The 27,095-nt window shown below is 57.5% G+C and overlaps 3 protein-coding genes across 5 annotated transcripts; 2 read left to right on the forward strand and 1 right to left on the reverse strand.

Annotated features, from left to right (window-relative positions):
* Positions 1 to 338: 338 nt before the first annotated feature.
* On the forward strand, positions 339 to 10,746 carry UBQLN4 (ubiquilin 4). Of its 2 annotated transcripts, XM_033082867.1 has the most exons (11): positions 339 to 523; positions 2,332 to 2,483; positions 4,679 to 4,884; positions 5,188 to 5,450; positions 6,620 to 6,778; positions 7,411 to 7,636; positions 7,995 to 8,134; positions 8,530 to 8,613; positions 9,185 to 9,300; positions 9,863 to 10,040; positions 10,417 to 10,746. In XM_033082867.1, the coding sequence occupies exons 1-11, from the start codon at positions 365 to 367 to the stop codon at positions 10,567 to 10,569; spliced, it is 1,836 nt and encodes a 611-aa protein (XP_032938758.1). In that variant the 5' UTR covers positions 339 to 364; the 3' UTR covers positions 10,570 to 10,746. The 2 variants fall into 2 exon arrangements, with proteins under 2 accessions (XP_032938758.1, XP_032938759.1); XM_033082868.1 differs by lacking the exon at positions 8,530 to 8,613.
* Positions 10,747 to 16,172: 5,426 nt separating this feature from the next.
* GPATCH4 (G-patch domain containing 4) lies at positions 16,173 to 18,667 on the forward strand. The gene is made up of 7 exons (XM_033082954.2): positions 16,173 to 16,308; positions 16,658 to 16,731; positions 16,818 to 16,910; positions 17,116 to 17,223; positions 17,335 to 17,435; positions 17,555 to 17,605; positions 17,730 to 18,667. Exons 1-7 carry the CDS (start codon positions 16,233 to 16,235, stop codon positions 18,322 to 18,324), a joined length of 1,098 nt encoding a protein of 365 aa, XP_032938845.1. The 5' UTR covers positions 16,173 to 16,232; the 3' UTR covers positions 18,325 to 18,667.
* On the reverse strand, positions 18,634 to 25,307 carry LOC117008852 (NAD(P)H-hydrate epimerase-like). 2 transcript variants are annotated; one of them, XM_033082952.1, is made up of 11 exons: positions 24,768 to 25,307; positions 23,691 to 24,476; positions 23,396 to 23,614; positions 23,185 to 23,313; positions 22,950 to 23,071; positions 22,730 to 22,846; positions 22,539 to 22,609; positions 22,379 to 22,443; positions 22,153 to 22,285; positions 21,757 to 21,927; positions 20,929 to 21,120 (listed from the first exon to the last, which is right to left on the reverse strand). In XM_033082952.1, the coding sequence occupies exons 2-11, from the start codon at positions 24,454 to 24,456 to the stop codon at positions 21,021 to 21,023; spliced, it is 1,893 nt and encodes a 630-aa protein (XP_032938843.1). In that variant the 5' UTR covers positions 24,457 to 24,476; positions 24,768 to 25,307; the 3' UTR covers positions 20,929 to 21,020. The 2 variants fall into 2 exon arrangements, with proteins under 2 accessions (XP_032938844.1, XP_032938843.1); XM_033082953.2 differs by lacking the exons at positions 22,153 to 22,285; positions 22,379 to 22,443; positions 22,539 to 22,609; ... (4 more) ...; positions 23,691 to 24,476; positions 24,768 to 25,307 and adding exons at positions 18,634 to 19,129; positions 19,212 to 19,359; positions 19,449 to 19,562; positions 19,707 to 19,817; positions 20,140 to 20,248 and having other exon boundaries at positions 20,595 to 21,120; positions 21,757 to 21,882.
* Between the last annotated feature and the right edge of the window lie 1,788 nt (positions 25,308 to 27,095).

Consider the following 27,095-nt stretch of genomic DNA (forward strand, 5'->3'; position numbering starts at 1 on the left):
ATGCCGGGAGTTGTAGTCCCTCCCGTGGGAGGGGGCCCGGGGGCGCCGGGACTCTAGAGGGGCCTCGGCAGCAGAAGGGGGCACGGGGCAGGCGTGGGCCCTCGGTGATCGCAGGGAGCGGGGATGGGGCCGGTTAAAGGGGGTCTGTTGCGGGCACCACCCACCCCGCTCTGCCCTCCCCAGGCTCTGCCCGCTCTTCCCGCTCCGGTTCTGACTCCTCCGCCCCGCTCTGTCCCTCCCGCCCCCGCGCTGCCGCTGTTCCTCTGGGCCGCCGGGCGGCGCTGTCGCAGGCCGAGGAGGCGCTGTGGCGCCGCTCCCGGCTCTCTGTGGTGCTGGCGGCCCGGGCTGGCGGCGGGCGGCGAAGATGGCGGAGCCGAGTGGCGGCGGCGGTGGCGGCGGCCCCGGCCCCGGGCCTGGCGGGGACGGGCAGGCAGGGCCCGGCGGGGCGCTCATCCGCGTCACCGTGAAGACCCCCAAGGACAAGGAGGAGATCGTCATCGCGGACGGCGCCTCCGTGCGCGAGGTGGGGGCGGGGGCAGGCCGGGGAGGCCTGGGGGGGGCTGTCGCGGGTGTTGAGGGGCGAGGGCGGCTGGTCTGAGGGAAGGCGGGTAAGGGATCGAGGAGTGGGGTGAAGGGTTTTTGGGAAGAGAGCTGAGTTTGGGACCGGGGAGGAATTTCGGGCGGGAGTGAGGAGCGGGGGAAGGGGGCTGTGGGCTGGGGGCGGTCAGAGGGTCCGGGGGAGCCTCTTGGAGACCCGGATCAGGGCTGGCGCTGCCCCCGGGGCCGACCCGGGCCTTTGGGGGCACCCCGGGCCTTTGGGCCTTGCGGGGGCCGGGGTAGGAGGGAGTGCAGAGATCTGAAGGAGGGCAGGTGCTGGAGGGTTTTGGAGTGGAAGCAGTCCCGAGGGCGGGAGGAGGTGTGGGGGGCTCACCTGCGGGAGGGGTCGTAGGTTTCGAAACCACAACAGTTGAGGGACTCGGAGAGCGGTTTGGGGGTGGTGGCAGTGGGAGGGGTGTGAAGGACCGGGGTGGGGTCTGGGGGCTTGGCCCGTGGGCTGGGCTGCGTGGGAGAGTGTTCCCTGAGCCGAGGTGTGGGAAAGGTGTTGGGATTGTGGGCAGAGCCGCAAGGCTGCGTGGGGGGCTGCCGGGGGAACATCTGGGGGTCCTGGCATAGGTCTGGACTTCTCTGGAGGCAGATGAGCCGGGCAGATGCCTGGATGAGGTGGAGGAAAGGAAACCCCTTCCACGGGTGGGCTGGGGGTAACTCTGCACCTGCTAGGGAATGAGAGAGGGCTGGAATTGGCAAGAGCTGGGGTTAGCAAAGGCTGGGATTGGCAGGGAATGGCTCTGGGGCTGGTCCTAGCATTGAGGAAGTGGCGATGCCCACTGGGACAAGGTGTCAAGGGCTCTGCGCTGGGCTGGCTGCACGCTTTGGTCGGACACAGGGCACGAGGTCGGCGTGTGAAGGGCTTGGCAGGGATCTCTGGGCAGCAGTTCATGGCTGTGCATGTGTGGCCCTCCTTCCATTTGGGGAGTACAGGGGTGTAGAGAAAAGGCTTTGTGCAAGGAGGGCATAGAACTGTGTGGGGAGAGACACAGGCAGGGTGATCTGGGGCCAGGGCTATGCCATACCCAGCCTTGTTTTTAGAGTCGAGATGCAAAGGCTGAGAGCTCTGGAACCAGTATGTGTTTCACTCTCCATCCTGGCCTTCTCCTCTGAATTCTCTATAGTTTGTGTTTTCCTTCAAATCAAATCAATCTGGGAACGCTCCAGCAGGGCCAGCAGTGAGAGTCTTGCTTGCAGGTGTTGCACAGCACACAGCAAGGAAGAAGTGTCCATGCTCTGTGGCATGCTCACAGGGAATTCAGTTGCAGAAATAGGAATTGGAGAAGACCTAGTTTATTTCCATTGGCTGATAAAGGATTATTCCCTTTTCCATAGAGCTCTGTCCTGTATTAAATCAGAGTTTGGCTTTCCTTAGGAAAAAAACTCAAGTGAGCAGATGAAACCAGTTCAGTCATTCAGGATAAATGGTGTGTTTGGGTTAGGCCTGAAGCACAATTGGTCTGGCTTTGGAAGCCTTCAGCTATTCTGAGGAAATGTCTCTGGTTTTTTTCTGAGATTTACTCCATAGTTTGTGATTTCAGAGCTTGTCTTTGCTTTGTTTTGGTTTTCATTAACACCTCAGACATCATCAGCAGTTGGTGGTACCTTCATGGGCTCTGAGGGTTTCTCAGTTCCTTGTGCTGTTCCCAGAGTGGATGTGATCCCTGGAGCTTTTTGTTACTGGTACCAATCCTTGGCCTGAAAAATGCTCTGTTTGTTTTTCAGTTCAAAGAAGAGATTTCTAGACGGTTTAAAGCCAAACAAGATCAGCTGGTTCTGATCTTTGCTGGGAAGATCCTGAAGGATGGAGACACGTTGAATCAACATGGGATCAAAGATGGGCTCACTGTTCACTTGGTCATTAAGACTCCGCAGAAGTAAGAGTCTTGGGGGTCAAATGGGGGCTGGGAATAACTGCTTGTGGTGATCCTGGTGAGCTTTCCCTACCCCAGAGGAGGGGCTGTACCACACAGCAGTGGGGTTTGTCACTGACCTGTCCATGGATGACGCAGCTGTGGTGGTGTATGGCAGCCTGGAGGGGCTGGTCCTGTAACATTACTCATGTGTGTGTCTTGAAAGAACCCATCAGAAATGGATGCTGGTTCTAGCAAACCAGCAAAAGTTCTAGAAAAAGTTGCTGATAAAAGAAATTACTTTCCCAGTGAATTTGTGCTGCTGTAGAAGCCAGTTCTTGTGTTTTCTGTCACCTCCTGCTACATACCCAGCTCTGAGCCTGTGCTCAGGCTCTCTGAGGCACCACAGGAGGCACATGCCATGTGAGCCCTGTGGGACACCTGTGTGGCCCCTGGAGGCACAGCTGCACAGGCCAGTGCAGACAGGGGATGCTCCACATCATGCACAGGACGTTCTGGGGGTGCTTGTGTGGTGCTTTGGGTGCACCCAGAGCAGTTCCCAGTGGGGATGTGGCTCCTGTGCACCCTCAGACTGAGAATGGGACACAGGCCTGACCTCAGGGTCCTGCAGGTTTATCTCTTTCCAGCAGTTTCCAGAGGGGTGGTGGGCATGGAAGGATTTTGGGAACAACTGCTGTGCTTTAGTTGCAGCCACATTTCATTGATCTTGAAAGGCCCTTCACAGCTGTGCCTTGAGCTCTGGCTGCAGTGTGCCCCAGCTCCTGGGGAGCTCCAGGGCTGTGGCTCTGTGCAGCTCTTCTGTCCCCTGGGAGAGCTGCATTAATCAAGATAGGTTTTTTTTTTAAATAAACACAAGGAAGTGTCCTGTCAGGTTCTGCAGCCTCTCCTTGGGTTCTGCCTCTCCAGATAACCTGAGAGCCTGCAGATGTTTCTGCTGTCTCCACTATAAATGTGGTATTGGTGAACCATTTCAAAAGGTGGATCAGAGCTGTCCTAGGCTGCTCATTTTTCTCCTGCTGATAGTCCTAGATAAGTGCTTACTGAAGACATTACAGTCTCTTCCTGTGAGAAGAGGCTGAGAGAAACCAAGTGCCCTTTCTCTAGCTTCCTTCTTCCTTTCTTGTTCAACTTCCCATTTGCTTTGTTTCCTTACCCTTTGCCGCTGGTGTTCAGCATCAGTCAGGTTAGTCTGGACAGTCAACAGGGACCTTCAGGGTTGATTTTTCAAGTTCTAGAGGAGTGAAAAAGAAAAGGAATAATTCTTGGTCTGGGGAAAAAAATAGGAAATAATTGTTCTTATTGTTAGAGGTATAATAATAGAATTATTGAGGTGAGTAAAGTGAATTTTGTGGTCTAATTTAATGAAAGCTCTTCAACACTAGTCCAGGACTCACTGTTGTGAATGCAGAGGCTTCAGAAAATCTTTAATTGTGCTTTCAAATTCCTGTAGCACTTTTGAGGAGTAACTGTGGTAACAAGGTACTAATCTGGATTGGTGTATTGAGCAAAGCTGATGTCCAGCACCTGCTGTGTGGTGGCTTACAGCAGAGTGTCTGTGTGGGTGTGTTAAAAGAAGCTCCAGACAATTTATGTTGGAGCAGAAGCCTTGCATCCAGTACAGCCAGTGGCAGAGCTGGGAATTTGGAGCCAAGCTGGCCAGAAATGTTCTGTGGCTTTGTGAGACAGGTGCTGGCTGCCTCATGCCTCAGTTCCCCTCTTTGTACAGTGATGCTGATGCTTCTTTTTGCCTTAGAAGCACTGATAGGAATATTCAGAAGTGAACAGTGTTTACCCCATGCACTAGCCCTGCTGTAACCTCCTGTGGTTTCTGTGGGAGCAGCAGAAGGATTTTCCTGTTTGGAGCACAGTCATTGCTCAAGGATATGGCTGCAGTAAATAGTTCAGTGGGATTCAAGGAGGAGTTGGATACAACTTGGGGTAAAACCCGTCCAGCTGCTCTGCATAGACCAGGACATGTCAGGGGCTGCAGTGCGTCAGGATGGGAGGCAGATTCCAGCAGATGGAAAGCATCTGGGAGCACAGCGGTGGGTCAGTGCAGGCAGAGATGGGATGGAAGCTGGAACTGGCTGCAGTGGGGATGACTGGTGTGCTGGGAGCCCAGTGATCACAGGGTGCACATCCTGTGTCCCCACGCCCTTCCCTGGCACCAGGAGTTTAATACTTTTTATCCTTTGCAGGGTCCAAGATTCAGCATCTGCTACTTCTGCCCCCAATGCTGCTTCTGCCCCCACTGCAACCCCTTCTTCTCCTGCTGCCCCATCTCAGCCCTCTACATCCAGCAGTGCTGGTCCGGACGCAGGGAGCGGCAGCAGAAGGAGCAGTGGGTCGGGGACCGTGGGGGGTCCTGGAGATGGAGGTCCCAACAGTGCTGCATCTATCCTGTGTAAGTGGGGACTGGGAGAAGGAAGAATTTTCTGGGATTAGACCAAGGAGATGGGGTTCTTGACCCCTGTTGTTGTCTCTGCTTGCCGTGGGCTTTGCATGAGTCACTGCCATGGCACCTCTTTGTGTCCCTGCTCAAGGTGATGTCACTGAGTGAAGTGTGTGTGTAGGGATGTCCTTACTCAGAGCTGGCTGCCCTAGGAATCCAGGATGCCCCTGGATTTGTGGGGGTGCAGTTCAGCTGATGTGCCTGTCCTCTTTTACTGACTCACGCCTCTCTTCCTGTGTGTTGTTTTCTCTCCAGCTGGCTTCGGTGGCATCACTGGGCTTGGCAACCTTGGGATGGGCTCTGCCAACTTCATGGAGCTCCAGCAGCAGATGCAGCGGCAGCTGATGTCCAACCCAGAGATGCTTTCCCAGATCATGGAGAATCCCTTGGTGCAGAACATGATGTCTAACCCTGACCTCATGAGGCAGATGATCATGGCCAATCCCCAGATGCAGCAGCTCATGGAGCGAAATCCAGAGATAAGCCACATGCTCAATAACCCAGAGCTCATGAGGCAGGTGAGTCACACCAGGGCTCAGTAAGGAGTGTTGAGGAGATTCTTTATGAACCAACATCAGTGTCTGCACTGTGAGGAGAAGCAGGAATGGCAAAGCAGTGGTTTTGGAGATCTCTTCCCTCCTGCTGTGAGCTCCCCACAAATAGATAGTGGTGTTGAGTTATGTGACTGCTTTTTACTCAACCCACATCCTTGCAACTCTTATCTCCCTCTCAGAGCTATTGAATCCATGATGTATTGGGGAAAAAAGGGGGTGCTGGGATTTTCTTAGCATACTGACAACAAGAAGTTACTGTGTTATGATTCAGGAATGGGAGTGAAAACAGTACTGGAGAAGTGAAGCTACTGCAAAAGATCTTTGTTTCTCTCTAGTTCTCTTGACAGATTATATAGAGACCACAGCTGTACAGTGAGTGTTTCACTGCTGTATCAGTGGGGAGCACTAGTGTAGGCTGGGATCCCAGAGGGCTCTCATTTTTCCCAGAACAGAGAGGACCTGTGTTCAAGAGGACTGGCTCTCTGGGAGGTTCATCAGAAGGGAATCCTAAGGGATCAGTGAGAATCTGGGTGTTAATAGCTGTTGACAGGACTCTGCTGTTTCCTGGGAAGGCTTGTCAAGAGGGTTGTGCTGAGTGGGCCTAATTTCCATCTGCTTCTCAGTTATTCTGCTTTCAACTGTGTTGGCTATACATGAAATTCCAGAGCTGCAGGACTAAATTGTGAATAATCTGTACTTAAGCAGTTCCTCAAATGAGACCTGGATATTCTTTGTGCAGGGGAAACCCATCAAAAGTCTGGAGAGAGTGGAAGGATCCACCTTCCTGGTTGTTGTGTGTAGTCCATCCAGTCTGAGTGGGAACATGTGGGTGTGTTGGATGTTTGGATGTCCTGATACTGCTTAGGAACAGAACAGTCTCATCGAGCTGAACCAAGGCTGAGAAGGAAGAGAGCTGAGCAAGGCTGGGGAGGAGCCTGGATCCCTGGGCTCTCTTTGCTTGGATAAATGATCTCTCTGCTCTCTGCCCGTAAATTGGGTTTAATTATCCTCTCTCTCCTGGGAGCTGAGATTTAACTCTTTCAGTGCTTGACTGCTGACCAGGCTGTTGATCCACTCTGGCCCTTCATGGTGCATGTGGGTCTGAGCTTTCCACCTTTTCCTCCTTCTCTCAGACGATGGAGTTGGCTCGTAACCCTGCCATGATGCAGGAGATGATGCGGAACCAGGACCGTGCTTTGAGTAACCTCGAGAGCATTCCAGGAGGATACAACGCCCTGCGGCGGATGTACACGGACATCCAGGAGCCCATGTTCAGTGCAGCCAGGGAGCAGGTATTGCCTGTGTTCTGTGTGGTGTAGTGTGGGAAGGGGTCTTTCCCTGTCCTCTGTGCTGACAGAACAGTTTTCCTAGAGTGTGGCTCTTCATCCCTCCACTCAAGTGCAGGCACTGGCTGGAGAACATGGTGCAGTGCCTCTCATGACATGGGTTGAGGTGTTGGCTGCTCCAGTCCCTCAGCAGGCTGGATGCCAGCTCTGACTGATGGACAGGCCCTGTCACTGTCAGCACAGCCCTCTGCTCCCTGGATTAGCTGGAGCCTGATGCCTTTGGAGCAGAGCTGGCTCAGATCCAGTTGGCTGGTAGTGCAGGAGGAGGGAGCACAGGTCTGGCTGCAGAGGGCTGTGCAGATACACTCCAGTCCAGCATTACCTACTGGTATGTCTGGGTGCTGGTTAAGCCCTGCATTTGAGAGTTGAATCTGGAGCTGTGACCACTCCTGAGCCTTTTTCTGAGTGAGGTGTGTTGTGGATTGCAGATTTCTCAGGAGGCGGATCATGGCACGTGTTTAGCAAATTCTGGACTTGGCTGAATGTGATCGGCTGTTCCCTGGCTCACTCAGTGCTGGGGTTGGTCTGCTGGGACTAACTGATTCCATCTGTTTCTTTTTTTTTTTTTTCCTCCCTAGTTTGGCAACAATCCTTTCTCTTCCTTGACGGGGAATTCTGACAGCTCGAGCTCTCAGCCTTTGCGGACGGAGAACAGAGAGCCATTGCCAAACCCCTGGAGCCCCACACCCCCTGCTTCCCAGAGTCAGGCACCCAGCAGTGAAGGGAGCACGGGCTCGGCAACCACCCAGGGCACCCCGACTGTATCCAACCCCTTTGGGCTGAATGCTGCCAGCATCGGCGCTGGTACGTGAGGGAGGAGCTGGAGGAGGTCACCCAGCCTTCCTTGGAGGGCCAGTTCTTGGGCATTTGAGCCCTCTCTGTGACTGTTGTCCAGAGAAATGGGTCTAGCTTACTTGCAGACACAAGTGAATGATTCTGATGTGCTTGTTGGATGGTTCCTTTGGGATCTCTGCTGTCCCTGAAGCTCTCAAGAGCAGGAGAGTGGCCAGCAGAGCACTGCCATGGCTGTCCACAGCCCTGTTTGCTGGTGGTGGGGGGATGGAGTACAGGCAGTGCTGTCACCTGTCACATTGTATTTCAGGCAATGCAGTGGTGCTCAGGCTCATCAGGGGTTTGCCTTTGTCTTCCCTTCCCCTTGCAGGCATGTTCAACAGCCCAGAGATGCAAGGACTCCTGCAGCAGATTTCTGAAAACCCTCAGTTGATGCAGAATATGATCTCTGCCCCCTACATGCGGAGCATGATGCAAACTCTTGCCCAGAACCCGGACTTCGCAGCACAGGTAGAAGTGTTGCAGTTATCTGCTGTTGGCAGGCAGGCCATGAGCTCAGTGTGAGGTCAGTCTGCTGGTCAGTGAATACACAGTTTGGTTGTATTTCTTGATAGCCTACTCTGAGCCCTGTGTGTTTGCAGGACCCCTAAAACAAGAGGTGGCTCTCAGAGGGACATGGGAATGCCCCTTCTCTTTGCCTGTGGCCAAGTGGCCTCTGTTCAGCACTGCTGTCAGGAATTCAGCTGTCCCATTTTGATGTTCCTTGGCAGGGGAGTATGTTGAAAGCCCAGGGAGGGAGTCAGGGGCCCCATAACTGACCTGCTCTTCATGGCTTAGTTGCATAGGGTTTAACAGCAAGTGGCAGCAACCCTCTGACCCTACCTACATGTGCTGTCTCTTGCTAGATCATGGTAAATGTCCCCCTCTTTGCTGGGAATCCACAGCTTCAAGAACAGCTCCGCCTTCAGCTCCCTGTCTTCTTGCAGCAGGTAAAGGCCTCTGGTTGGCCCTGTGCTGCCCTCAGCCCCTGGCTCCAGAGCTTCTCCCCCCACTGTGGCACAGGCAGGATCTCAGCTGCTTGGTCGAGTGCACTAGGAAGCATGTGGGCTTGGGGAGGCTGAGGAAGGAATGGGGTTGCACAGGGGAGACAAAGAGGAAGAACTTGGTTAGACAAGGTAGAGTCTGAATTAACTCATCTGAGTTACTGAAAGGTGGACTCCAGATTAGGCTTGTTAAGATGCTTGAAACCCTTGTGTAGATAGTCTCTCACTGTTGAGTTTACAAAAGTTACACAGCTAATTGTGCTAGGGCAGCTGGTTCTCAGGTAAATCAGAGTCCAAAGGCATGTGTCCCCAGTTCTAGTCTGATTCACCCAGTTCTGTGAGTGTCCCTGCAGGTGAGCCCTGCAGTCTGGAGCCTCAGAAGAGGATCCAGACATGAAGGCCAGCACTGGCTGCAGGCAAGAGCCTTGGTGCTGGCTCAGATGTGACAGTGGTGGAGCTCTGGCTGCCTGAGCTCTCACTGGTTGGTACCGTGGTGTCTCTCTGCCTTGGTCCCCAGATGCAGAACCCGGACTCCCTGTCCATCCTCACCAACCCCCGCGCCATGCAGGCCCTGCTCCAGATCCAGCAGGGACTCCAGATGCTGCAGACAGAGGCCCCCGGACTAGTGCCAAGGTACGGAGCGCTCCGGAGTGGGGCCCTGCAGGCACAGCTGCTGTGCCCAGTACCAGCAGGCAAAACTGGCTGTGGATTCATCTGGGAGATCTGCTTAGGGCACTCTGTCATGGGGACTTGTGCAGGTGGGTGCCTGCAGGCCTCACTGAGCACTTGTTGCTTCCTTGTGCTTCACTGGGAAGTCCTTGACCCTTTCTTTTTGGAGAGAAGGTTTGGAACACACTTGGTCCTTCCCCCATCCTCTGTTTGCTGCATTTGGTGTGGTCTGAACTCATACTGGGGCAGGCTGATCTACTGGCAGCCCTCAGCTCTCTTCTTACTGTCACCATGGGTCACGCTGCATTACAGCAGTTCTGTGCAGGCTTCTGTTAGCTCTGCTCACTCCCAGTGCCACGTGTGACCAGAGCATGGATGCAGCCAGTTCAGTTTTCAGAGCTGCCCTGTAACAGGGCCTTGAGTGAGGGCCAGCCCAGCTGAGCCTGCTGGCTGCCCTGCTGCTCCACTCTGCAGGGCTGAGCAGAATGCCAGTGTCACCCTGAGCATGCCCTGCCTTCCTCCGCAGCCTCGGCTCCTTCGGCATGCCCCGGATGCCCCCGTCCTCCACAGGAGGAAGCACAATCCCGGAGAACCCCGTTCCCTCCGCTTCGACACCGGCCAGTGCCTCTCCAGCTGGGGGTGGTAACCCTCAACAGCAGCTCATGCAGCAGATGATCCAGCTGCTGGCCGGAGGAAGCTCTCAAGTACGTAATGCCCAGCGGGTGCTGGCACGGGCAGGGAGGTCTCCATGGGGGTCCCCAACTCACCCCATTTAGGGCATGTGGTCCCCAATGATCTGTTGTGGCTGTGGTGCTCTAGGCCGGGTTTGGTGATGGGATCTGGGTGACTCTTTGGGGTGTTGAACCCTTGGAGAGGTTTAAGCTCATTGTGCTGGGGATCCTTGTCCCTGCACTGCTGTCACTGTCAGTGCCGAACCAGGACTGACTCTTGAACCCAAGGGGACATGGAGACTGTTCCCACACGAGCCTGAAGCTGAGCTTGGGGTTCCTGCACAGGCTGCTGGCACTGCCCATGTTAGAATGCTGTCTCTGACTCCAGGGTCTGTCCTTCCCCTCACAGGCGCAGAGTCCCGAAGTGCGATTCCAACAGCAGCTGGAGCAGCTGAATGCCATGGGCTTCATCAACCGTGAGGCCAATCTGCAGGCGCTCATCGCCACCGGTGGGGACATCAACGCAGCTATTGAGAGACTGCTGGGCTCCCAGCCTTCCTAAACTCTGTCCTGCTGCCCCACAGACGTCAGCACATGCATCCATACACATGCACAGGGGATCTTTCCGGAAAGCCCGCCATCATTTTCATATCTGACAGCTGTCCATGTACAGTAATTTCACGATTATAAGCCGCACCATTTTGACTAAAGTTTTGGTCCGTACCCGGAAGTGCGGCTTGTATTCCGGAGCGGCTTATATATGAAAAAAGTTGAGAAATTTGCCAACCGGAAATGCGAGCACGCAGCAGCCCCGAGCCGAGCTGAGCCCGCCCTGCCCCGAGCAGGGCCGGGGCCACCCCCGGTGGCTGTGGGGGAGCGGGGCTGGGGCTGGCGGGGGAGGGGGAGCTGTGCTGGGCCGGGGCAGCTCTGCAGCGGGGGGGCCGTGCTGGGCCAGTGCAGCTCCGTGGCAGGGGAGGTGGGAGCCGTGCCAGGCTGGAGCAGCTCTGCGGTGGGGAAGCCGTGCCGGGCTGGTGCAGCTCCGTGGCAGGGGAGGGGGAGCCAAGCCGGGCCGGGGCAGCTCTGCAGCGGGGGAGGCAGGAGCCGAGCTGGGCTGGGGCAGCTCCGCAGCAGCGGGGCCGTGCCGGGCCGGGGAAGCTCCACGGTGGCAGCAGGGGGGCTGTACCAGGGCCAGGGCAGCTCCGCGGTGGCAGGGGAAGCCAGGCCGAGCCCGCACGGCCCCAAGCCAGTAAACCCCGCGTTGCCGCAATTCTGTTACTGATTGGCAACTTTGTGAAAGTTGCACGGGGATCCTCGCTGCAAACAGAAGTGCAGCTTACAATCTGGTGCAGTTTATATATGGAGGAAAAACGAAACGTTGCCGACACCCGGAAGTGGGGCTTATAATTGGTGTGGCTTGTAATCGTGAAATTACTGTATTTAAAACAAAAAGATACAGCTTAACCCCTGACCTTCCTACTAAGTTAAGATTTCATGTTGAAATGCTTTTTAACTGGCTTGTATGTGGATTCCAGTTCTCATCGTGGCCACAGAGACTTCAGATGTGTATTTTTTCCTAAATATGCCCTGTCTCAGACACTCTTCTCTCTCTCTCTAGATGGTAGAGGCGATACTTCTAGTTACTTACCTGATTGATTGTGTTTTGAGTAGCTTGATTTTAACTGTACATGATTCCTTCCCCTAGCCCTCCTTTCAGGCAAATATTTAAAATATTGAGCCGAGTTTGGGGATTGGTTATTTCTCTCAGCATCTTATTCGGAATGGATCAAAAGAAAAATTGAAATTACCTGAGAATTTCTGATGTCATTTGTCTTAATGTTTCCTGGGATGAACCGAGCCCGTGTCCCTCACTCACAGGTGCCTCCAGTCTCCTGGTAGAGGGTTAATGGGTGCAAAACCTGCATTTGAAGTGTGGCCTCTTTACACTCTGGGGATTGTGTGGGGAGCCCAGAGGTGTGCAGTGATCAGGTGTGCTGTTCTTGAGCTTAAGTAGAAGGTGCTGTGTGGAGGAAGGTGTTCTGAAGGTGTTTTTCTGCCCAAGTCGTGTGGTTCCTGGTCAGAGGTGTCCAGAGGCATTGACTCCTGTGCTCAGTGGGCTCATTTCTACAAGTGTGAAAACTAAAAAGGAAATGGAAAATCAGCTAACGGTCTTTTCGCTTCACTGGAAAATGTTGAAGTTCATGTTCTTCCCAGTTTAGATCCATCCTCCACCCCCCTTCCATTCTGGTGTGTTCGAATGTTCTGACTGTCCAAGAGACTCCCCAGGACCAGCAGGGTGGTATTTCCCAGGAGCCTCCATGGCTGTGTAATTTGCATACACCATTTTTATCAAAGGAAAATAAATGCGCACAACCATCTGTCTCCCTGCATCCCTGTCTCATCCTTGGCTGCCTCGGCTCAGCTGGGCCAGTTTGCTGTTCCTTGGGTTTAACCTGTCCTGTCCTGTTCCCCGTGCTCAACACAGGGACAGTGGTGTCACACTCCCTTCCCCACCTGGCCCAGCTGCCTTTCCTTGTGGCCAGGAAACCTTTGACACTTCAGGAATGCTGCTGAAGCTTCCCAAACACTGGTCCTAAAGTGCTGGTTTGGAAGCATTGAATTCCTTTGAAGCAAAGAATTCCTTTGAATTAGAATTGACAATTAGCAAGTTGGGACTGTTGAGAGCTGGGAGTCAGTGTTACTTGATAGTTTTGAGTTTCTTTCTGTGTAGGAGGATTGGGCAGAGAGGGAACAGGAGGTTTGCTGCATACCTGTAAAACCTGCTGCACCCAGCTGGCTCCATAGCTGGAGCTGGGATCCATGGGTGTTCGTGTTGCTGAGAGTGTAGGTGGTGGTGGAGAAAACATGGGGCTGGAAACACTCCTGCCTCTGTGTGTGCATCCTAATGAGACAGCAATCCCTTGGAGGAGGATTTAGAAAGCAGCTTTAACCTCTTCTGGAGGCTGTGCACAAATGTGCGGATTGCTTTGTGCAACCTCTCCTCAGATGTGGGGAGTTTGCACAGAGCTGTGTAGGGATGGGACTGGAGATCCTGATCGGCACTGGTGGGGTCTGAGCTCTTTCCAAATGTTACTGATTGGCCCCTTTGCAGCTCAAAACAGGCTCCTGAAAAGACCTGTGTGAGCCTTGGGATCTCTTCAGAGCCTTTTGACAGCACTAAAGTGTGTCCCTGCACAAGCCAGCTCTTGTAAGGAATGTGCTTGTGGGAGGATGGATGGTGCAAGCAGGGAAGGGAGGTTGCAGAGGGGGTGCACAGGGTCACAGGGAGTGGGGATATCACCCCATGGTGAGTTTGAACCTCTGAGGAGCAAAATTAGTCCCAGCAGTGTTGTTTCTGGCCAGGCAGAAATCATCCTTCCACCTCCTCAGTGTGTTGGCAAGGTGTGACGTGGTAGTGTCACCACAGTGCAAGGGATCTGTGTTAGAACAGGGACTTGGAGGGATGGAGCAGTTTGGTGACTCCAAAGCTGGCTGGAAATAAATCCCTGCATGGTGGGGGAATCCTGCTGCAGTGTGTGCAGCTGGCTGTGAACCACTGAGGGGATTCCACAGGAGTTTGAAAATCCCAGAATGGTTTGGGTGGGAAGAGAACTGACAGCTCATCTCATTCCACACCCCTGCCATGGGCTGGGACACCTTCCACTGTCCCTGGTTGCTCCCAGCCCTGTCCGACCTGGCCTTGAACACATCCAGGGGCAGTCACAGCTGCTCTGGGCACCCTGTGCCAGGGCCTCCCCACCCTCACAGGGAAGAATTTCTTCTCAATGTCCAGCATAAGTCTTCCCTCTTTTGGTTTAAAACCATTTCCTCTTGAGTCATCATTATCTGTCCATATAAAAAGACTTTGACCCTCATTTTCACAAGTTCCCTTTAACTCGTGAAAGGCCATGATGAACCCTCACAGGCCATCCAGTCCTCGTTGTCTCTTGCTTGTTTAAGTGGGAAAACACAATTCTCCTGTCTCTCCACATTGTAGCATCTGCTCTTGTGCCACTTTGGGATCATCCCCTGTTGCCAGCCCACCAGCCAAGATGTTCAAATAGAGACACAAGGCAGGCTGCAGCTTCTTGTGTCCATCTGATGGCCCCTCCTGGTTCTCCAGCCTCCCCCAGCACTCTGGCAAAGCTGCCCATGCCCAGGGGCTTGGCTTGCTGTACTGCTCTGTGATGGGAAGGAGAATTGGGAGCATTGGGAGGGTTGCAGCTTCCTCAGTGGTGGGACACAGTGGAGCTGGGATCACTGGGAGGCAGCTGGGAGGTGGATGCAGCTGGGTCTGGTCTTTGGTACCCACAAGGGATGAAGGCCCTGGAGAAAAAGGCTCTTTGAAGGCTGGTGAGAAGGAATCTTTTAGTGAAACCTTAATCCCCTCCAGAGCTTTCCCTAATCCCTGCTAATGTGCTGTTCAAAGGCTCACTTCCAAAAGAATGACTGCCCTTTCTCACTCCCACATCTCTCCTTCCCCAAGGAATTGCCCAAAGGTGCTCTTACTGACTGTTTCCTCTCACTTTATTCTGATAACTAGAATTAATTTTTTAAAAACATAATGAAAGAAGCAATTTCTGCAGCAGGTAGTGGCAAATCCTGCTGATTGATTGGGAGAGATTTCTGCTGTCAAGAATATATTTTCACTTCATTCCTCCTCCTTCCTCTGCAGCCTTTTCCCCCAATATCCCAGTGTAACACTTCCAACTTTGAAATCAAACCTGTAAAATGTGGAGGAAAGAAAGATGGCAGGAAACCAACATCTACATTCCTTTCAATAAACTGTTTTTCTGGTTACTAAGATCCATGGTATGGGCAGTTTCCTGTGGCCACAGCCCTGACTATGGAGGGGCAAGTTCAAAGTGACTCAGGAGAGGGTCAGTAGGGAAATATCTTGGGGTTAGGAGTAGGATAGCTTGGAAAATATATATATGTGTGTATGTGGAACTGCTGCAGCACCTTTGCTCAGCCACAGGAGCCATGAGGAAGGGCTGAATGATGCTTCTCAGCCTCTCTGCTGAATTCTACAGCATTTAAGGACAAAAAAATCACGATTTAGAGCATGTTTGGGCCATGGTGAGCCCTGACAACTCCCTGCTGCAAGACCTGACCATGGCACATTTAGGGCCATATTAATGTTTCTCTGACATAGTTTATTTTTAATTCCACCAGCAAGCTGACACCTGGTTTCCTGTCACAGCCTGGCTGGTGCTGGTCATATCCACCAGAGTTTGCTGTGGGTTTGTGAATGTTTCCAGCTTGTAGGGATGGCTACATCAGAGCTGACACCACCCACATGTCCATATCCCTGTCCCTGTGTCCGTGTATCCCCCCTGTCCCCGTGTGCATATCCCTGTCCCCATGTCCCTCTCCTTGTGTCCGTGTACCCCATGTCCCCGTGTCCCGCTCCCTGTGTCCATATCCCTGTTCCCCTGTCCATGTACCCCACATCCCCATCTCCCTCTCCCCATCCCTGTGTCTGTCTCTCTGTCCCCGTGTCCCTGTCCTCATGTCCCTCTCCCTGTCCCTGTGTCCCTCTCCCTGTCCCCGTGTCCCTGTCCCCATGTCTCTCTCCCTGTCCCCGTGCCCCTGTCTCCATGTCCCTCTCCCTGTCCCTATGCCCCTGTCCCTGTCCCCATGTCCCTTTCCCTATCTCCCTCTCCCTGTCCCCGTGCCCCCGTGCCCCTGTCCCCATGTCCCTCTCCCTGTCCCCGTGTCCCTCTGTCCCTGTGTCCCCTATCCCCTGTCCCCATGTCCCTCTCCCTGTCCCCGTGTCCCTCTGTCCCTGTGTCCCCTGTCCCCATGTCCCTCTCCCTGTCCCCGTGCCCCTGTCTCCATGTCCCTCTCCCTGTCTCTGTGTCCCATGCCCCTGTCCCCATGTCCCTGTCCCTGTGTCCCTCTGCCCCTGTCCCCGTCCCCAGGTCCCTATGTCCCTCTCCCTGTCCCCGTGTCTCTGTCCCCGTGCCCCAGTCCCTGTGTCCCTCTGTCCCGGTCCCCATGTCCCTCTGTCCCGGTCCCCATGTCCCTCTGTCCCTGTCCCCGTGTCCCGCCCCCTCTCCTCGTGCCCGTCCCGCCCCCGGTGCATTCTCGGCCCCGCCCCTGGCGCATGCGCACAGCCCCTGCCAGGCGCCCCGGCCTCGTGCGGCGGTGCCGGGACACAGCGGGAGATACCGGGACACACCGAGACTCTCTGAGACCCGCCGGGATCCCCCGAGCCGCCGGGCCATGAGCGCCCCGGTGCCGCCGGGCCGCGGGATGCTGTTCGCCGAGACCCAGCTGAGGCGGCACGGCTGGCGCCGAGGTGGGCCCGGGCGGGGTCCCCGGGCCGCGCTCCCCGGCCTGTCCTGCCCCACCCTGGCTGCCCCCAACCCCGGCTCCCCCCGGACTCCGATCCTCCCCAAAGCCCCGGCTCCCCCCCAGGCCCCATCTTCCTCCACCAGGCCCCGGGACCCTGCAGACCCCGGCCGCCCCCAGGTCCCCAGCCCAGACCCCGGTGATCCCCAGAACCCGGTGATCCCCATAGCCCGGCTCCCCGCCCCCGTCCTTCCTGCAGGACCCGGTCCCGACCTCACCCCGACCCTCGGGGCCCTGCAGCACCCCAGCCCTCGGTGCTCCCGGGCCGTGCGGGGGTGACGGTGCCTCGTCTGCAGGGCAGGGGCTGGGCAGGCGGCAGGACGGCATCGCCGAGGCCATCCGGGTGAAGGTGAAGTGCGACACGGCGGGGGTGAGTGAGTGTGGATCCCCTCCCGGGCCTGGCCCGCTGCCCGGTGCCCCCCGCAGCCATCCCGGCAGCTCCTCTGCACCCCGCAGGTGGGACACGACGCGGCAGAGCCCTTCACCTTCCACTGGTGGGACCACGTCTTCAACAAGGCGGCTGCCAACATCGCTGTGGAGGCTGGGCAGGTTGGAGGGCTGGGGCAGGGATGGGGTTGAAGGCAGGGGAGGGTTTTTGGGTTCCTTCGGTGGCTCTTGTACTGCCTCTGTATCCCCCCAGGCCCTGGCAGCAAGCAGCATCTTGCACAGGAGCTGTGGTGCTGGAGAGGTGCTGCTAGAGGGGCAAAGCCCCTTGGACAGATCATTTCCAAGCCCTTTGCCTTTTCTCCCCCAGGATGGCATCTCTGTCAAGGCACTTTCTGAGCAGGGAGGCAGGATCAGCAATAAGAAGCCGCGCAAGGCTGGCAGCAGTGGCAGCCTGCTGTATGGCCGCTTTGTAAAGGTAACCTGGAGCCTGGGGGCTGCATGGCCCCCAGCTCATTGCTGCTGTGGCCCCCAGAGCCCCCTTTCCCTTGTTCCCCTTTCTCACAGTCCCTGTGTCTCTGTGCTGCAGTCAGCCACGCTCACAGCCTGTGGGGAGGAGTCCATAACACTGCCCACCAGCTCTGAGAGCAGTGAGGAGGAGGAGAAGCTGGACCTCTCCTCAGTCAGGAGGTGAGGCTGGGCCCCATCCCTTGATGGAGAGGGATGAGGGCTGCAAGGTGGAGCCCTGCTCCAGACCCTGTTTCCCTCCAGAGATGCTGGGGGTGACAGATCCTATCTGTGTCCCACAGGCTGACAGACGAGGAGCTGGTGCAGGCGTGTGGGGGCCGCACAGCACACAAGTGAGTGGCTGGGGGTTGCCTGGCTGGGCTGCTCTCCCCTTGCAGGGGCTGTTGAGCAGGTTGGGCTGGGGAACACGTTCACTGCTGGGGAGCTGCCAGTCCTCACTGCCTGTGGTCATTGCAGGGGTGCCCGTCACGGCCTGACCATGAGTGCCAAGCTGGCGCGCCTGGAGGAGCAGGAACGAGCCTTCCTGGCCACATATCAGCAACAGGAGCGGCAGCAGCAGCCCCCAGAGAACAGCCAGGACAAAAAGAAGAAAAGGAAACAGTCCAGGGATGGAGCCAGCCCCGAGGTGCCACAGAGCCAGGAACCAAACAGAGAACAGGAGGAGGTGTTGGAAGAAGAAAAGGTTGTGAAGAGGAAGAAAAAGAACCGAGGACCAAGCAGAGAAGAGGAGCTGACAGGAGACAAAGAGGTGATGAAGAAGAAGAAGAAGGTGGTCACGGAACTATGTGGAGAAGAGGTATCAGAAGAGGAGGGGAAACTCATGAAGAGGAAGAAGCCAGAGCTAAGCACAGATGAAGAGGTGGCAGAAGATGAGGAGAAAGCTGCAAAGAGGAGAAAGAAGAAAAAGAAGAAGAAGAAGCAGGAAGAGGAGGACGAAGAAGAGCCAGCTGAAACAGACATACCTCTACAAGACACAGATGAGCCAAACTTGGGACACAGCCCTACAAAGAAGAAGAAGAAGAAGAAGAAGAAGAAGAGGGAGCCAGAGTGAACAAGTGACATGGCTGTTGTGCATGTCACAGCTGCCAGTCCCACCTGGCTGTCAGGGTCCTGATCCTGGTGCTGGTGGGTGCCATGGGGTGCTCTGAGCTCATTCCAGATGAGTCCAGCACTGTGACCCAGCTGCCTGGGGATGCTGGGCTAGGACAAGTTGGTCTGGAGCTGAATCAAGCTTTACTTCACCACCTGAACCTTCAGGGGTGACCCTGGTTTCCCCCAGACCCAGGGGCAGGGACCCATTTGCCACAGGCCTGTCACAGAGGGACACAAGGACACACCCTGCAGAGTACTGATATTTTTCTCAAGGGCATGAATAAATCTTTATTGTAATCAGATTATCCTGAAGTGTGAGTGGTGCCATGAGTGGCAGAGCCCCGGATTCCAGATCACCATTACACCTGTAGCACTTGGATTAGGCAGCAACCCCAAACAGAGTTCCTCTTGCAGCCTCTCACCACTCCCACCTCCTGGCCCTTTTCATCCTGCTGGCTCACACTGAAGCTGTGAGGCACTGAGCACCCTCCTGGCAGAGGCTTGGGCAGAATTTGCAGTGCTGACATGGAGCCTGACCCCCCAGCCCCTCTGGCCCCAGCTCTAGGTCAGCTGCAGGACGCAGTCCGTGCCAGGATATGCTGGCAGGTTTAGAGCATATTTCTCCTGGAGTGCAGGGGGCACAAACCTGCCCCCAAGGAAGTGGTACCGGCCCGTGAAATGCATCGCCGCCTTCTTGGGCGCCGTGAGGGAGATGAGCATGTCAGGCTGGAGGCCGTCTGCCTTCCCCTTCTCCACGTCCCAGCCTGCAACAAGCCCCAGAGCCAGGCTGCAGCTGGGCCCACCCTGGCTGGGCCCCTTCCTCTGGCAGGTGCAGCTGTAACTCACCTGAGGGGATGTCGATGCTGGCAATGGGCACTGTGACACGCTCGAGGGTGCTGAGGATGCTGCCGAAGGGTTCCCGCACTGCTCCCTTGAAGCTGAAGCCAAAAATGGCATCCACCACCAAGCCATAGAGCTCATCGATGAACGCAGCCTGCAGCAGGGATGGCAGCAGCTGAAGGAAGGGCAGTCCTGGCCACAGCTCCAGGGGCAGGTGCTGCCAAGCTGGGGGCTGCTCCTCACCTCAGCTGGGAACTCGGGGAGGAAGGGAATATCCATCTTCTTGCACTGGGTGGTCAAACCTTCGAAGAGGGGCTTGCTGGGCTGCTTGGGGTAATACACGGTTGGCTGGTAGCCCTGCAAGAGCAGAAGGGACCTGAACTAATCCCACTCTGGCACCAGCAGCAGCCAGAGGAGTGGGACCCTGGAGCCCACAGGTACAGGGGTGCACAGAGACCAACACCCTCATGGGGACCCTGTGGCTGCCTGTGCAAGACTCACAAACATCTTCAGGTGCCGGGCGCAGACCAGCCCATCACCGCCGTTGTTCCCTGGCCCGCAGATCACCAGCACAGCGGGCTGGCTCGTGGTGAAGGAGCTGGGTGGGTAGGCCTGATGGGGACAAGAGGCACAGGTTTATCATAGGGAAGTGGGCCCACGCCATAGGGCCAAGATTTGCAAGACCCCCAACTTGGGACTGGCATGTCCTTGGGACTGGGACCATTCCCAGGATCACCATCTGCCTCCCTGGTGCCCACCAGGACTGTCCCTTGCCCCCCAGGGCCCCCACCTTGTCCACAGTGGTGACAGCACTCATCCTGTAGTGCTGGAACTGTCCCCCAGGATTTCCAGCCACCTCCTGTGCACCCACCCTGGCGGTGGCACAGCTCATCCCACCATGCCAGGACCCCCTTCTGTCCCCCAGGATCCCCACCTTGGCAATGGCAGTGGCACAGCTCAGCCCTGCCAGCTCCATCAGCTGATCCACGCTGAACTTGTACTCATTGAAGAGCTCCTGGTCGATGGCCTGGGCCTCCTCCTGCCTAGGGTGGGAGATGGCACTGCTGGGTACCCCAAAACCCTGGGGGCTGCTCTGATACCCTCGACTTTGCATGAGCCGGGGGATGACACAGAGCTGTGTCCCCGTGTCCACCTACACGTGTCCTGCCCAACCCCTCTGCCCCCTCAGCCCGCCTGTACCGTGTCCTGTCCTGTCCTGTCCCACCCCTCTGCCCCCTCAGCCCGCCTGTACCGTGTCCCGTCCTGTCCTGTCCTGTCTCACCCCTTGACCCCTCACACGCCTGTACCGTGTCCTGTCCTGCCCGGCCCCTCCGGCCCCCAAGCACCGCCCGCCTCCTCTCCCACCTCCCTCCTTCTCCCCGGCCCTACCCCAAGAAGCGGAGCCCCGTGGGGCCGGGGACGTGCATGGCGCGGCGGGGAAGGCACTGGCACAGCTCCCGGTCCCGGTCCCAGCCCCGGTCCCAGCCCCGGCACCGCCCGCCCGCCCGCGCCGCCGCCACCAGCAGCCCCAGCCCCAGCAGCGCCCGCGGGCCCGGCATGCAGCGGGCACGGAACAGGCCCGGTACAGGCCCGGTACAACCCGGGACAGCACCCGGAGCTCCACAGAGCAGGCGTGGGGCCGCCCCGGGGCGGAGCCGCGCAGAATCCGCACTCCCGGTTTTCATCTCCTCCCCGCGACCCGGCCGTACAAAGGATGGCGGAAACGGAGCGGGGTCAGAATCGTGTTGGCTCAGCGCCCCCTCCTCCCCCCGGTTTGGGCCCGAGAAACGGCGGCGTTTCTGCGGTGAGCTCCGGTCACACGAGGCTGCAGACGAGGGACACAGTCCTGGTCCCCGTGCGGGGTCCCCGGCGGGGCCAGCAGCCGGCAGCAGCGGCCGTGGGCTCATCGTCAGGGCTGCGAGGTCACGGAGGCATCACGGGCAGCCAGGGGGTCCAGCAGGATGCAGAATGGAATAATCAGATTATGGAGTCACAGACTGTTTGGAGTGGGAGGGGATCTTAAAGCCCATGTCGTCCTCCCACCTTCCACTGCCCCAGGCTGCTCCAGCCCTGTCCAGCCTGGCCTTGGGCACTGCCAGGGATCCAGGGGCAGCCACAGCTGCTCTGGGCAATCTGTGCCAGGGCTTCACCACCCTCACAGCCAAGAATTCCTTCCCAATATCCCATCTAACCCTGCCCTCTGGCAGTGAGAAGCTATTGCCCCTTGTCCCGGCACTCCAAGCCTTTGTCCAAAGTCCCTCTCTAGCTCTGTTGGAGTCCCTTCAAGCACTGGAAGGCAGAAGTGGGCAGGAGGTTCATACCAGGGTCCTGAAAACCACCCTTGGATCTGCTGCCCCATCCACAGGGTGTGGTTTTGGTGTTGGCTATGCGGTGCCAAAATCCCCAGCCCTTGTGACTTTTGGCTTGGGGTCATGTCCATTCCAAGAAACGGGTGTCCCAAGCCCTGCTGGGGTATCCAGCTGTGAACCTTCCCACCAGAGGACACTCTGGAGACCAAACCTCCTGCCCACTCCCCCAAGACATCACCTACCTCTCCGGAGGCCTGGGAGGGAGGGTTTGGTGGTTTTGGTGCCCTGTGGAATGCAGTGTGAGCCCTTCAGGCCTGGGCTCGCTGGAGGAGCGACGTTCTGGTCGTACATGGTACTTGGGTAGCTGGAGGCCAGCTTGGGGTGGCTTGGCTGAGTGCAGGGTGGTCCTCATACTGAGAAACAAGTGAACCTCACATGGGGTGAACATCTCTGACAAACTCTCCCCTATCACTGAACCCTCCCTAGGATCCAGCTGGAATTACCCCAAACACACTCCCAGAATTATGTATCTTTAAAAATATCTAGATTTTCACCATTAAACAGGAGAAGTCCCTTGTGCTGCAGAGGTATTTTGGTACCAGGGGCTGTACTGAGGTGCCTCCCCCTTGCCCACCCACCTGTTAGCCTGTGGTTCACTGTGATACCCTGGAGCTGAGCTGGGACCATCATCATCCTCCCCAGAGGTGCCCAGGAGACCATGTGGGTTGCAGGGCTCCAGTGCTAGACCACCAGCCAGGGCCACTCTTGTGCCTCCAGGAAGGAAGAACAGTATCAGACCGTGCCAAAGCCTCAGCTCCATCAGGAATTCCAAATCAATCCCAAACTCAGTTCACACCCTCTCACCTGAAAATCGAGGATGTGTTCCTGGTATACACATATACATCTCGTCCTCAGCCTGGGCTTTCCCCCTGAAATGGAGTGAAGGAAGGAAGGCTTGTCTCCTGCATGATCAGGAAACTCATTCCAGAGGAAGGAGAGAGAGGATGGCAGCTTTCCTACTCACACCTCGCTCCCCTGGAGCTGTGTCCTACTGGCCCGGGGCAATGTGGAGCAAAACTGCAGCTGGCTGGGCTCCTGATGGGATTAACACATGTGTCCCTCTGCCCAGCAAACTCAAGCACCTCTTGCCACAACCCCTGCTGGGTTTGCAGTTCCCAGCCCTCCAGAGTGTCCCATGCCCTCGGTGATGCTCACCAGGGCAGGGGTGGGTGCCCAGCCCCCCTGGTAGGAGACGTGGCTGAGGTGGAGCCGGTGCTGGATGGCATCCGTGAGCTTGTGCACGACCCGTTTGTGGGCAGCTCTGGGACTGTCCTGTGGTGGAGAGAACCCATACGTGTGATGGGCTGAGTGGGTTTGCCCCAGAGCTGAGGCCAGTGCCCTGTGATGCACAGGAGGGTGCCCCATCATGCCTTACCTGACAGTGAGAAAGCAAAATCAGGGCCTCCTGATAGTGCGCGATGGCTTTCTGGGGGTCTCCCAGGTGGAAGCACGCTGCACCCAGCCCCTCACACGCTTGCCACTGCCCCTGCAAGTCCCCTGGGAGGCAGAGGGCTGCATCAGTCCCAGCACTGCTCAGCCGAGATCCCCAGCGGGCAGCATCGCCCAGCTGGAGTCCACTTGGATGCTGCAGCCTCCCCCTGTGCTCTCACCCGAGTCCCGGAAGGCTTGCAGGGCATGCAGGTAGCTCTCAGCGGCAGCCCCATGGTTCCCGAGCTGGCTGCAGGCGTACGCCAGGTTCCCAAAGCACTGCCCCTGAGCTCTCCGGTTCCCCAGAGCACCTGGAATTGGGAACACAGGGTTCTGTGCCGAGCTGTGGCACACACAGCAAAGCCAAGAGGCAGAGGTAGCAGCGCGAGCTACCGTGGAGCGCGGCCGCTCGCCGGTGCCAGCGCAGCGCCGTGCCAAAGCTGCGCAGGGCGTTGTGGGCAGCCCCCAAATTCTGCAGCAGTGCAGCCTCCTGCCGCCGATCCTGGCCCTGCTCCCCATTGCACAGCCCGAGGGCCCGCTCAAAGCTCTCGGCAGCCAGGGAGAAGATGTGGAGCTGGGAGTAGCCGAGGCCGATGTCGTTGTAGAGTTTCCCTGGGGTAGAGAGGAAAAGCAGGTGTGGAAGCTGCTCCCCAGGGCGCTGAGAGCGAAGGGTGCAGCGCAGCTTTACCTCGCAGGGCCGGGTCGGGGATGGTCTCGCAGAGCGAGCGGCAGCGGGCGAGCACCCTGGCGATCTCTGCGGCCCGGAAGCGCCGGCTCTGCAGCATGGAGCCGCTCGCCCTGCTCAGAGCCACGGCCGCGGCCTCAGGGCTCTCCGCCGCCGCGTAGGTCTGTGCTGCGTCCAAGAAGCAGCGTGCGGCCCTGGCCGGCTCCTGCATCCCCAGGTAGCAGCAGCCCATCTGCACACACGTCCCTGCTCGGCCGCCGGCCTGCGCGGCACCGGCGCGCCCGGCCACGCTCTCAGAACATTCCAGAGCCTTTGGAAAATCCTGGAGCCCTTCGTGAGCCGCCCTGATGCTGAAATAAAGGCTCCCCAAGTGGTCCCTGCTCTCCAGCTCTGAGGGCTGGGACTGGAGGAGGAACTCAAGGCCCTTTTTGGGCTTCCCAGTCTCCACGTAGGCAGCCCCCAGGTTGAAGGCACAAGCCCTGTGGAGCTGGGGGCTCAGAGTGTCCCTGGAGAGGAGCAGCGCCTTCCTGAAGCACTCCACTGCCTCCCGCCCAGCTCCCAGAGCCAGCGCCCGCTGCCCGGCTCGTGTTAGCCCCTTGATGGCCTCCACCCGCCCTGCCTCGTCTCCTCCCTCCCGAGCAGCTTCCCTGGCCTCGGCCTTCTCCTTTTTCTTCCTGCTCTTCTTGCAGCTGGTGGAGGCTGCGGGGGCTGCAGGGGTGGTGCTGATGGTGGGCGGCACTGCCAGGTCAGCAGCCTCTTCTGAATCCATGGGGAAGGGCAGCAACCTGCCTGCAAGAGATGTGCTTAGGCAGCCGAGACAGCAGGGTCCTGCCAGAGAGCACTTCAAACGAGCAGTGTTATTTTATATTATTTATGAAGAATTAGGGATGTCTTGTAGCCTGTTTGCTGTTAAGTTTCAGGAAGCAAAAAGGCCTTTCCATGGAAGACCCCACAAACCTTGGTGGCTGTGAGAGAGGAAAGAGGTCACTGGGGGAGGAAGAGGAGGGACACCACAGCATGGAGTGGGATGTTACTGGGTTGCCTTTTTGGGGGGCAGAATAACCAGTTGCACACACTTACTGTTTGCTCTTCAGGTGCAGAGGGTGCCGAGAGCGGGGAGCAGAGAAATAGGGCATCCCTGCCACTGCAGCTGCATCACTGCTGCAAGCCACGGCTCTCTGCTGCAGGCATGGATGAGAGTTGCTTGGAGCAGCTCCTGCTGATGGACGATAGCACCTAGTGCTGGAGCACAGCCGGGTTCTGAGACACAGGAACGTGGCAGGCGGTGACACAGGCTGGGACAAAGCCAGGCCCGTTCCTGGGAAAGCACATCCCACAATGGCTCTGCTGGCTCCAGTTTCATCCTTGTCACCAGGGTGGTGTGCAGTGCCATGGCAACTCAGTGCAGCAGTGCCAGTGTGAGGGATGGACGGGAAAACGCTGTGGTGGACAGGACAGCTGTGTGATGGATGGCACAACCAGCTCCTCGCTGTCTCAACAGCTTGGGGCAGGTGCTGGGGGCTTGTTCCGTGCAGGGGCAGGTTTGGAGCAGGTTAATGGATGGGTTCAGAGCAGCGATAGTACAGGGCACCCTGGGGCCGGGTGGCACGTCCTTGGTGTGGCACATCCACAGTTCTGACCCCTTGACACAGCAGCCCTTCACCCACGAGCTCCCCCTGCACCCCATGTGTGTGCCCAGCCCCTGTGCCTCAAAGTTCCCCCTGCAACCCGAGGCTCCCCTCGTTCTCTCAGTGTGTGTCACCTCCCGGCACCCCCTGAGCTCCCCAGTGTGAGTCCCACGCTCTCCCCCCGGTGCCACTGCTCCCCTATGTCCCAGGGTATCCTAGTGTCCCGGTGTCCTGGTGTGCCAGTACCCGCTGTCCCAGTGCCGCACCTCCCCGGGGTCACTGTGTGTCCTGGTATGTCCCGGTGTATCCCGGTGTGTCTCGCTGTCCCATTGTGTCCCTGTGTGTTGCGCTGTCCCGGTGTGTCTTGCTGTCCCGTTGTGTCCCAGTGTCCCTGTGTGTCACACTGTCCCGGTGTGTCTCGTTGTATCTCGTTATCCCGGTACCCCGCTGTATCCCAGTGTGTCCCCATGTACCCCAGTGTATCCCCATGTAACCCAGTGTGTCCTGGTGTATGCCGTTGTCCCACTGTCCTGGTTTGTCCTGGTGTATCCCCTTGTCCCAGTACCACGGTGTGTCCCAGTGTGTGCCGTTGTCCCACTGTTCCCGTATATCCCTGTGTGTCCCAGTGTATCCCGTTGCCCTGGTACCCCGGTGTATCCCAGTGGTCCCAGTGTCCCATTGTCCCGGAACCCTGGTGGTCCCGCTGTGTCCCTGTGTATCCCAGTGTGTACCGTTGTCCCGCTGTCCCGGTATGTCCCAGTGTTTCCCGGTACCCCGGCGTGTGCTGTTATCCCACTGTCCCGGTGTATCCTGCTGTACCCCGGTGTGTCCCACTGTCCTGGTGTATCCTGGTGTACCCCGCTGTGTGCCGGTGCATCCCGGCGTGTGTCGTTATCCCACTGTCCCGGTGTACCCCAGTGTGTCCCGGTGTACCCTGGTGTATCCCACTGTCCCGGCGTATCCCGGTGTATCCCGATATATCCCACTGTCCCGATGTATCCCACTGTCCCGGTGTACCCCGGTGTATCCCACTGTCCCGGTATATCCTGGTCTATCCCGGTCTATCCCGCTGTCCCGGTGTATCCCACTGTCCCAGTGTATCCCAGTGTATCCCGGTCTATCCCACTGTCCCAGTGTATCCCGCTGTTCCGGTGTATCCCGGTGTATCCCACTGTCCCGGTGTATCCCGGTCTATTCCGGTGTATCCCGGTCTATCCCATTGTCCCGGTGTATCCCCGTCCATCCCGGTCTATCCCATTGTCCCGGCGTATCCCGGTCCATCCCGGTCTATCCCACTGTCCCGCTGTCCCGGCGGTCCCCGCGCGGTCACGTGGGCGGCGGGAGATTCAAACCGCGGGCGGAGCCGCCGGAGCCACCGCGGCCATGGAGGGAGCGGGGCCGGGGCGCTGTGAGTGACCGGCACGGGGGGCAGGGGGCTGAGAGGGGGACGAGTCTGGGGTGCAGCGAGCTGGGGGAGGACAGAGCGGTGCGGGGATGGGGGAACAGACGGGTCCGGGGTGCAGGGGAACGTGAGGGGACAGGTACGGCTGGGGAGGACAGGGGAATGTGAGGGGACAGAGGGAACGTGAGGGGACAGGTACAGCTCGGGGTACAGGGGAATGTGAGGGGACAGGTACAGCTGGGAGGGACAGGGGAACGTGAGGAGACAGGGGAATGTGAGGGGACAGGTACAGCTGGGGAGGACAGGGGAATGTGAGGGGACAGGTACAGCTGGGGGTACAGGGGAATGTGAGGGGACAGGTACAGCAGGGGGGAACAG

This window comes from Catharus ustulatus, chromosome 30, assembly GCF_009819885.2.
Source record: "Catharus ustulatus isolate bCatUst1 chromosome 30, bCatUst1.pri.v2, whole genome shotgun sequence".
Lineage (NCBI taxonomy): Eukaryota > Metazoa > Chordata > Aves > Passeriformes > Turdidae > Catharus > Catharus ustulatus.

Coding starts and splice junctions, on each gene's coding strand:
- GPATCH4 (XM_033082954.2), top strand. CDS start 16,233: ATGAGCGCCCCGGTGCCGCCGGGCCGCGGGATGCTGTTCGCCGAGACC. Junction 16,732..16,817: donor TGAAGTGCGACACGGCGGGG/GTGAGTGAGTGT, acceptor TGCACCCCGCAG/GTGGGACACGACGCGGCAGA. Junction 17,606..17,729: donor GGGGGCCGCACAGCACACAA/GTGAGTGGCTGG, acceptor TGGTCATTGCAG/GGGTGCCCGTCACGGCCTGA.
- UBQLN4 (XM_033082867.1), top strand. CDS start 365: ATGGCGGAGCCGAGTGGCGGCGGCGGTGGCGGCGGCCCCGGCCCCGGG. Junction 524..2,331: donor ACGGCGCCTCCGTGCGCGAG/GTGGGGGCGGGG, acceptor TTTGTTTTTCAG/TTCAAAGAAGAGATTTCTAG. Junction 7,637..7,994: donor TGCTGCCAGCATCGGCGCTG/GTACGTGAGGGA, acceptor TTCCCCTTGCAG/GCATGTTCAACAGCCCAGAG.
- LOC117008852 (XM_033082952.1), bottom strand. CDS start 24,456: ATGGATTCAGAAGAGGCTGCTGACCTGGCAGTGCCGCCCACCATCAGC. Junction 23,615..23,690: donor CCCCGACCCGGCCCTGCGAG/GTAAAGCTGCGC, acceptor TCTCTACCCCAG/GGAAACTCTACAACGACATC. Junction 22,286..22,378: donor AACACATCCTCGATTTTCAG/GTGAGAGGGTGT, acceptor TCCTTCCTGGAG/GCACAAGAGTGGCCCTGGCT.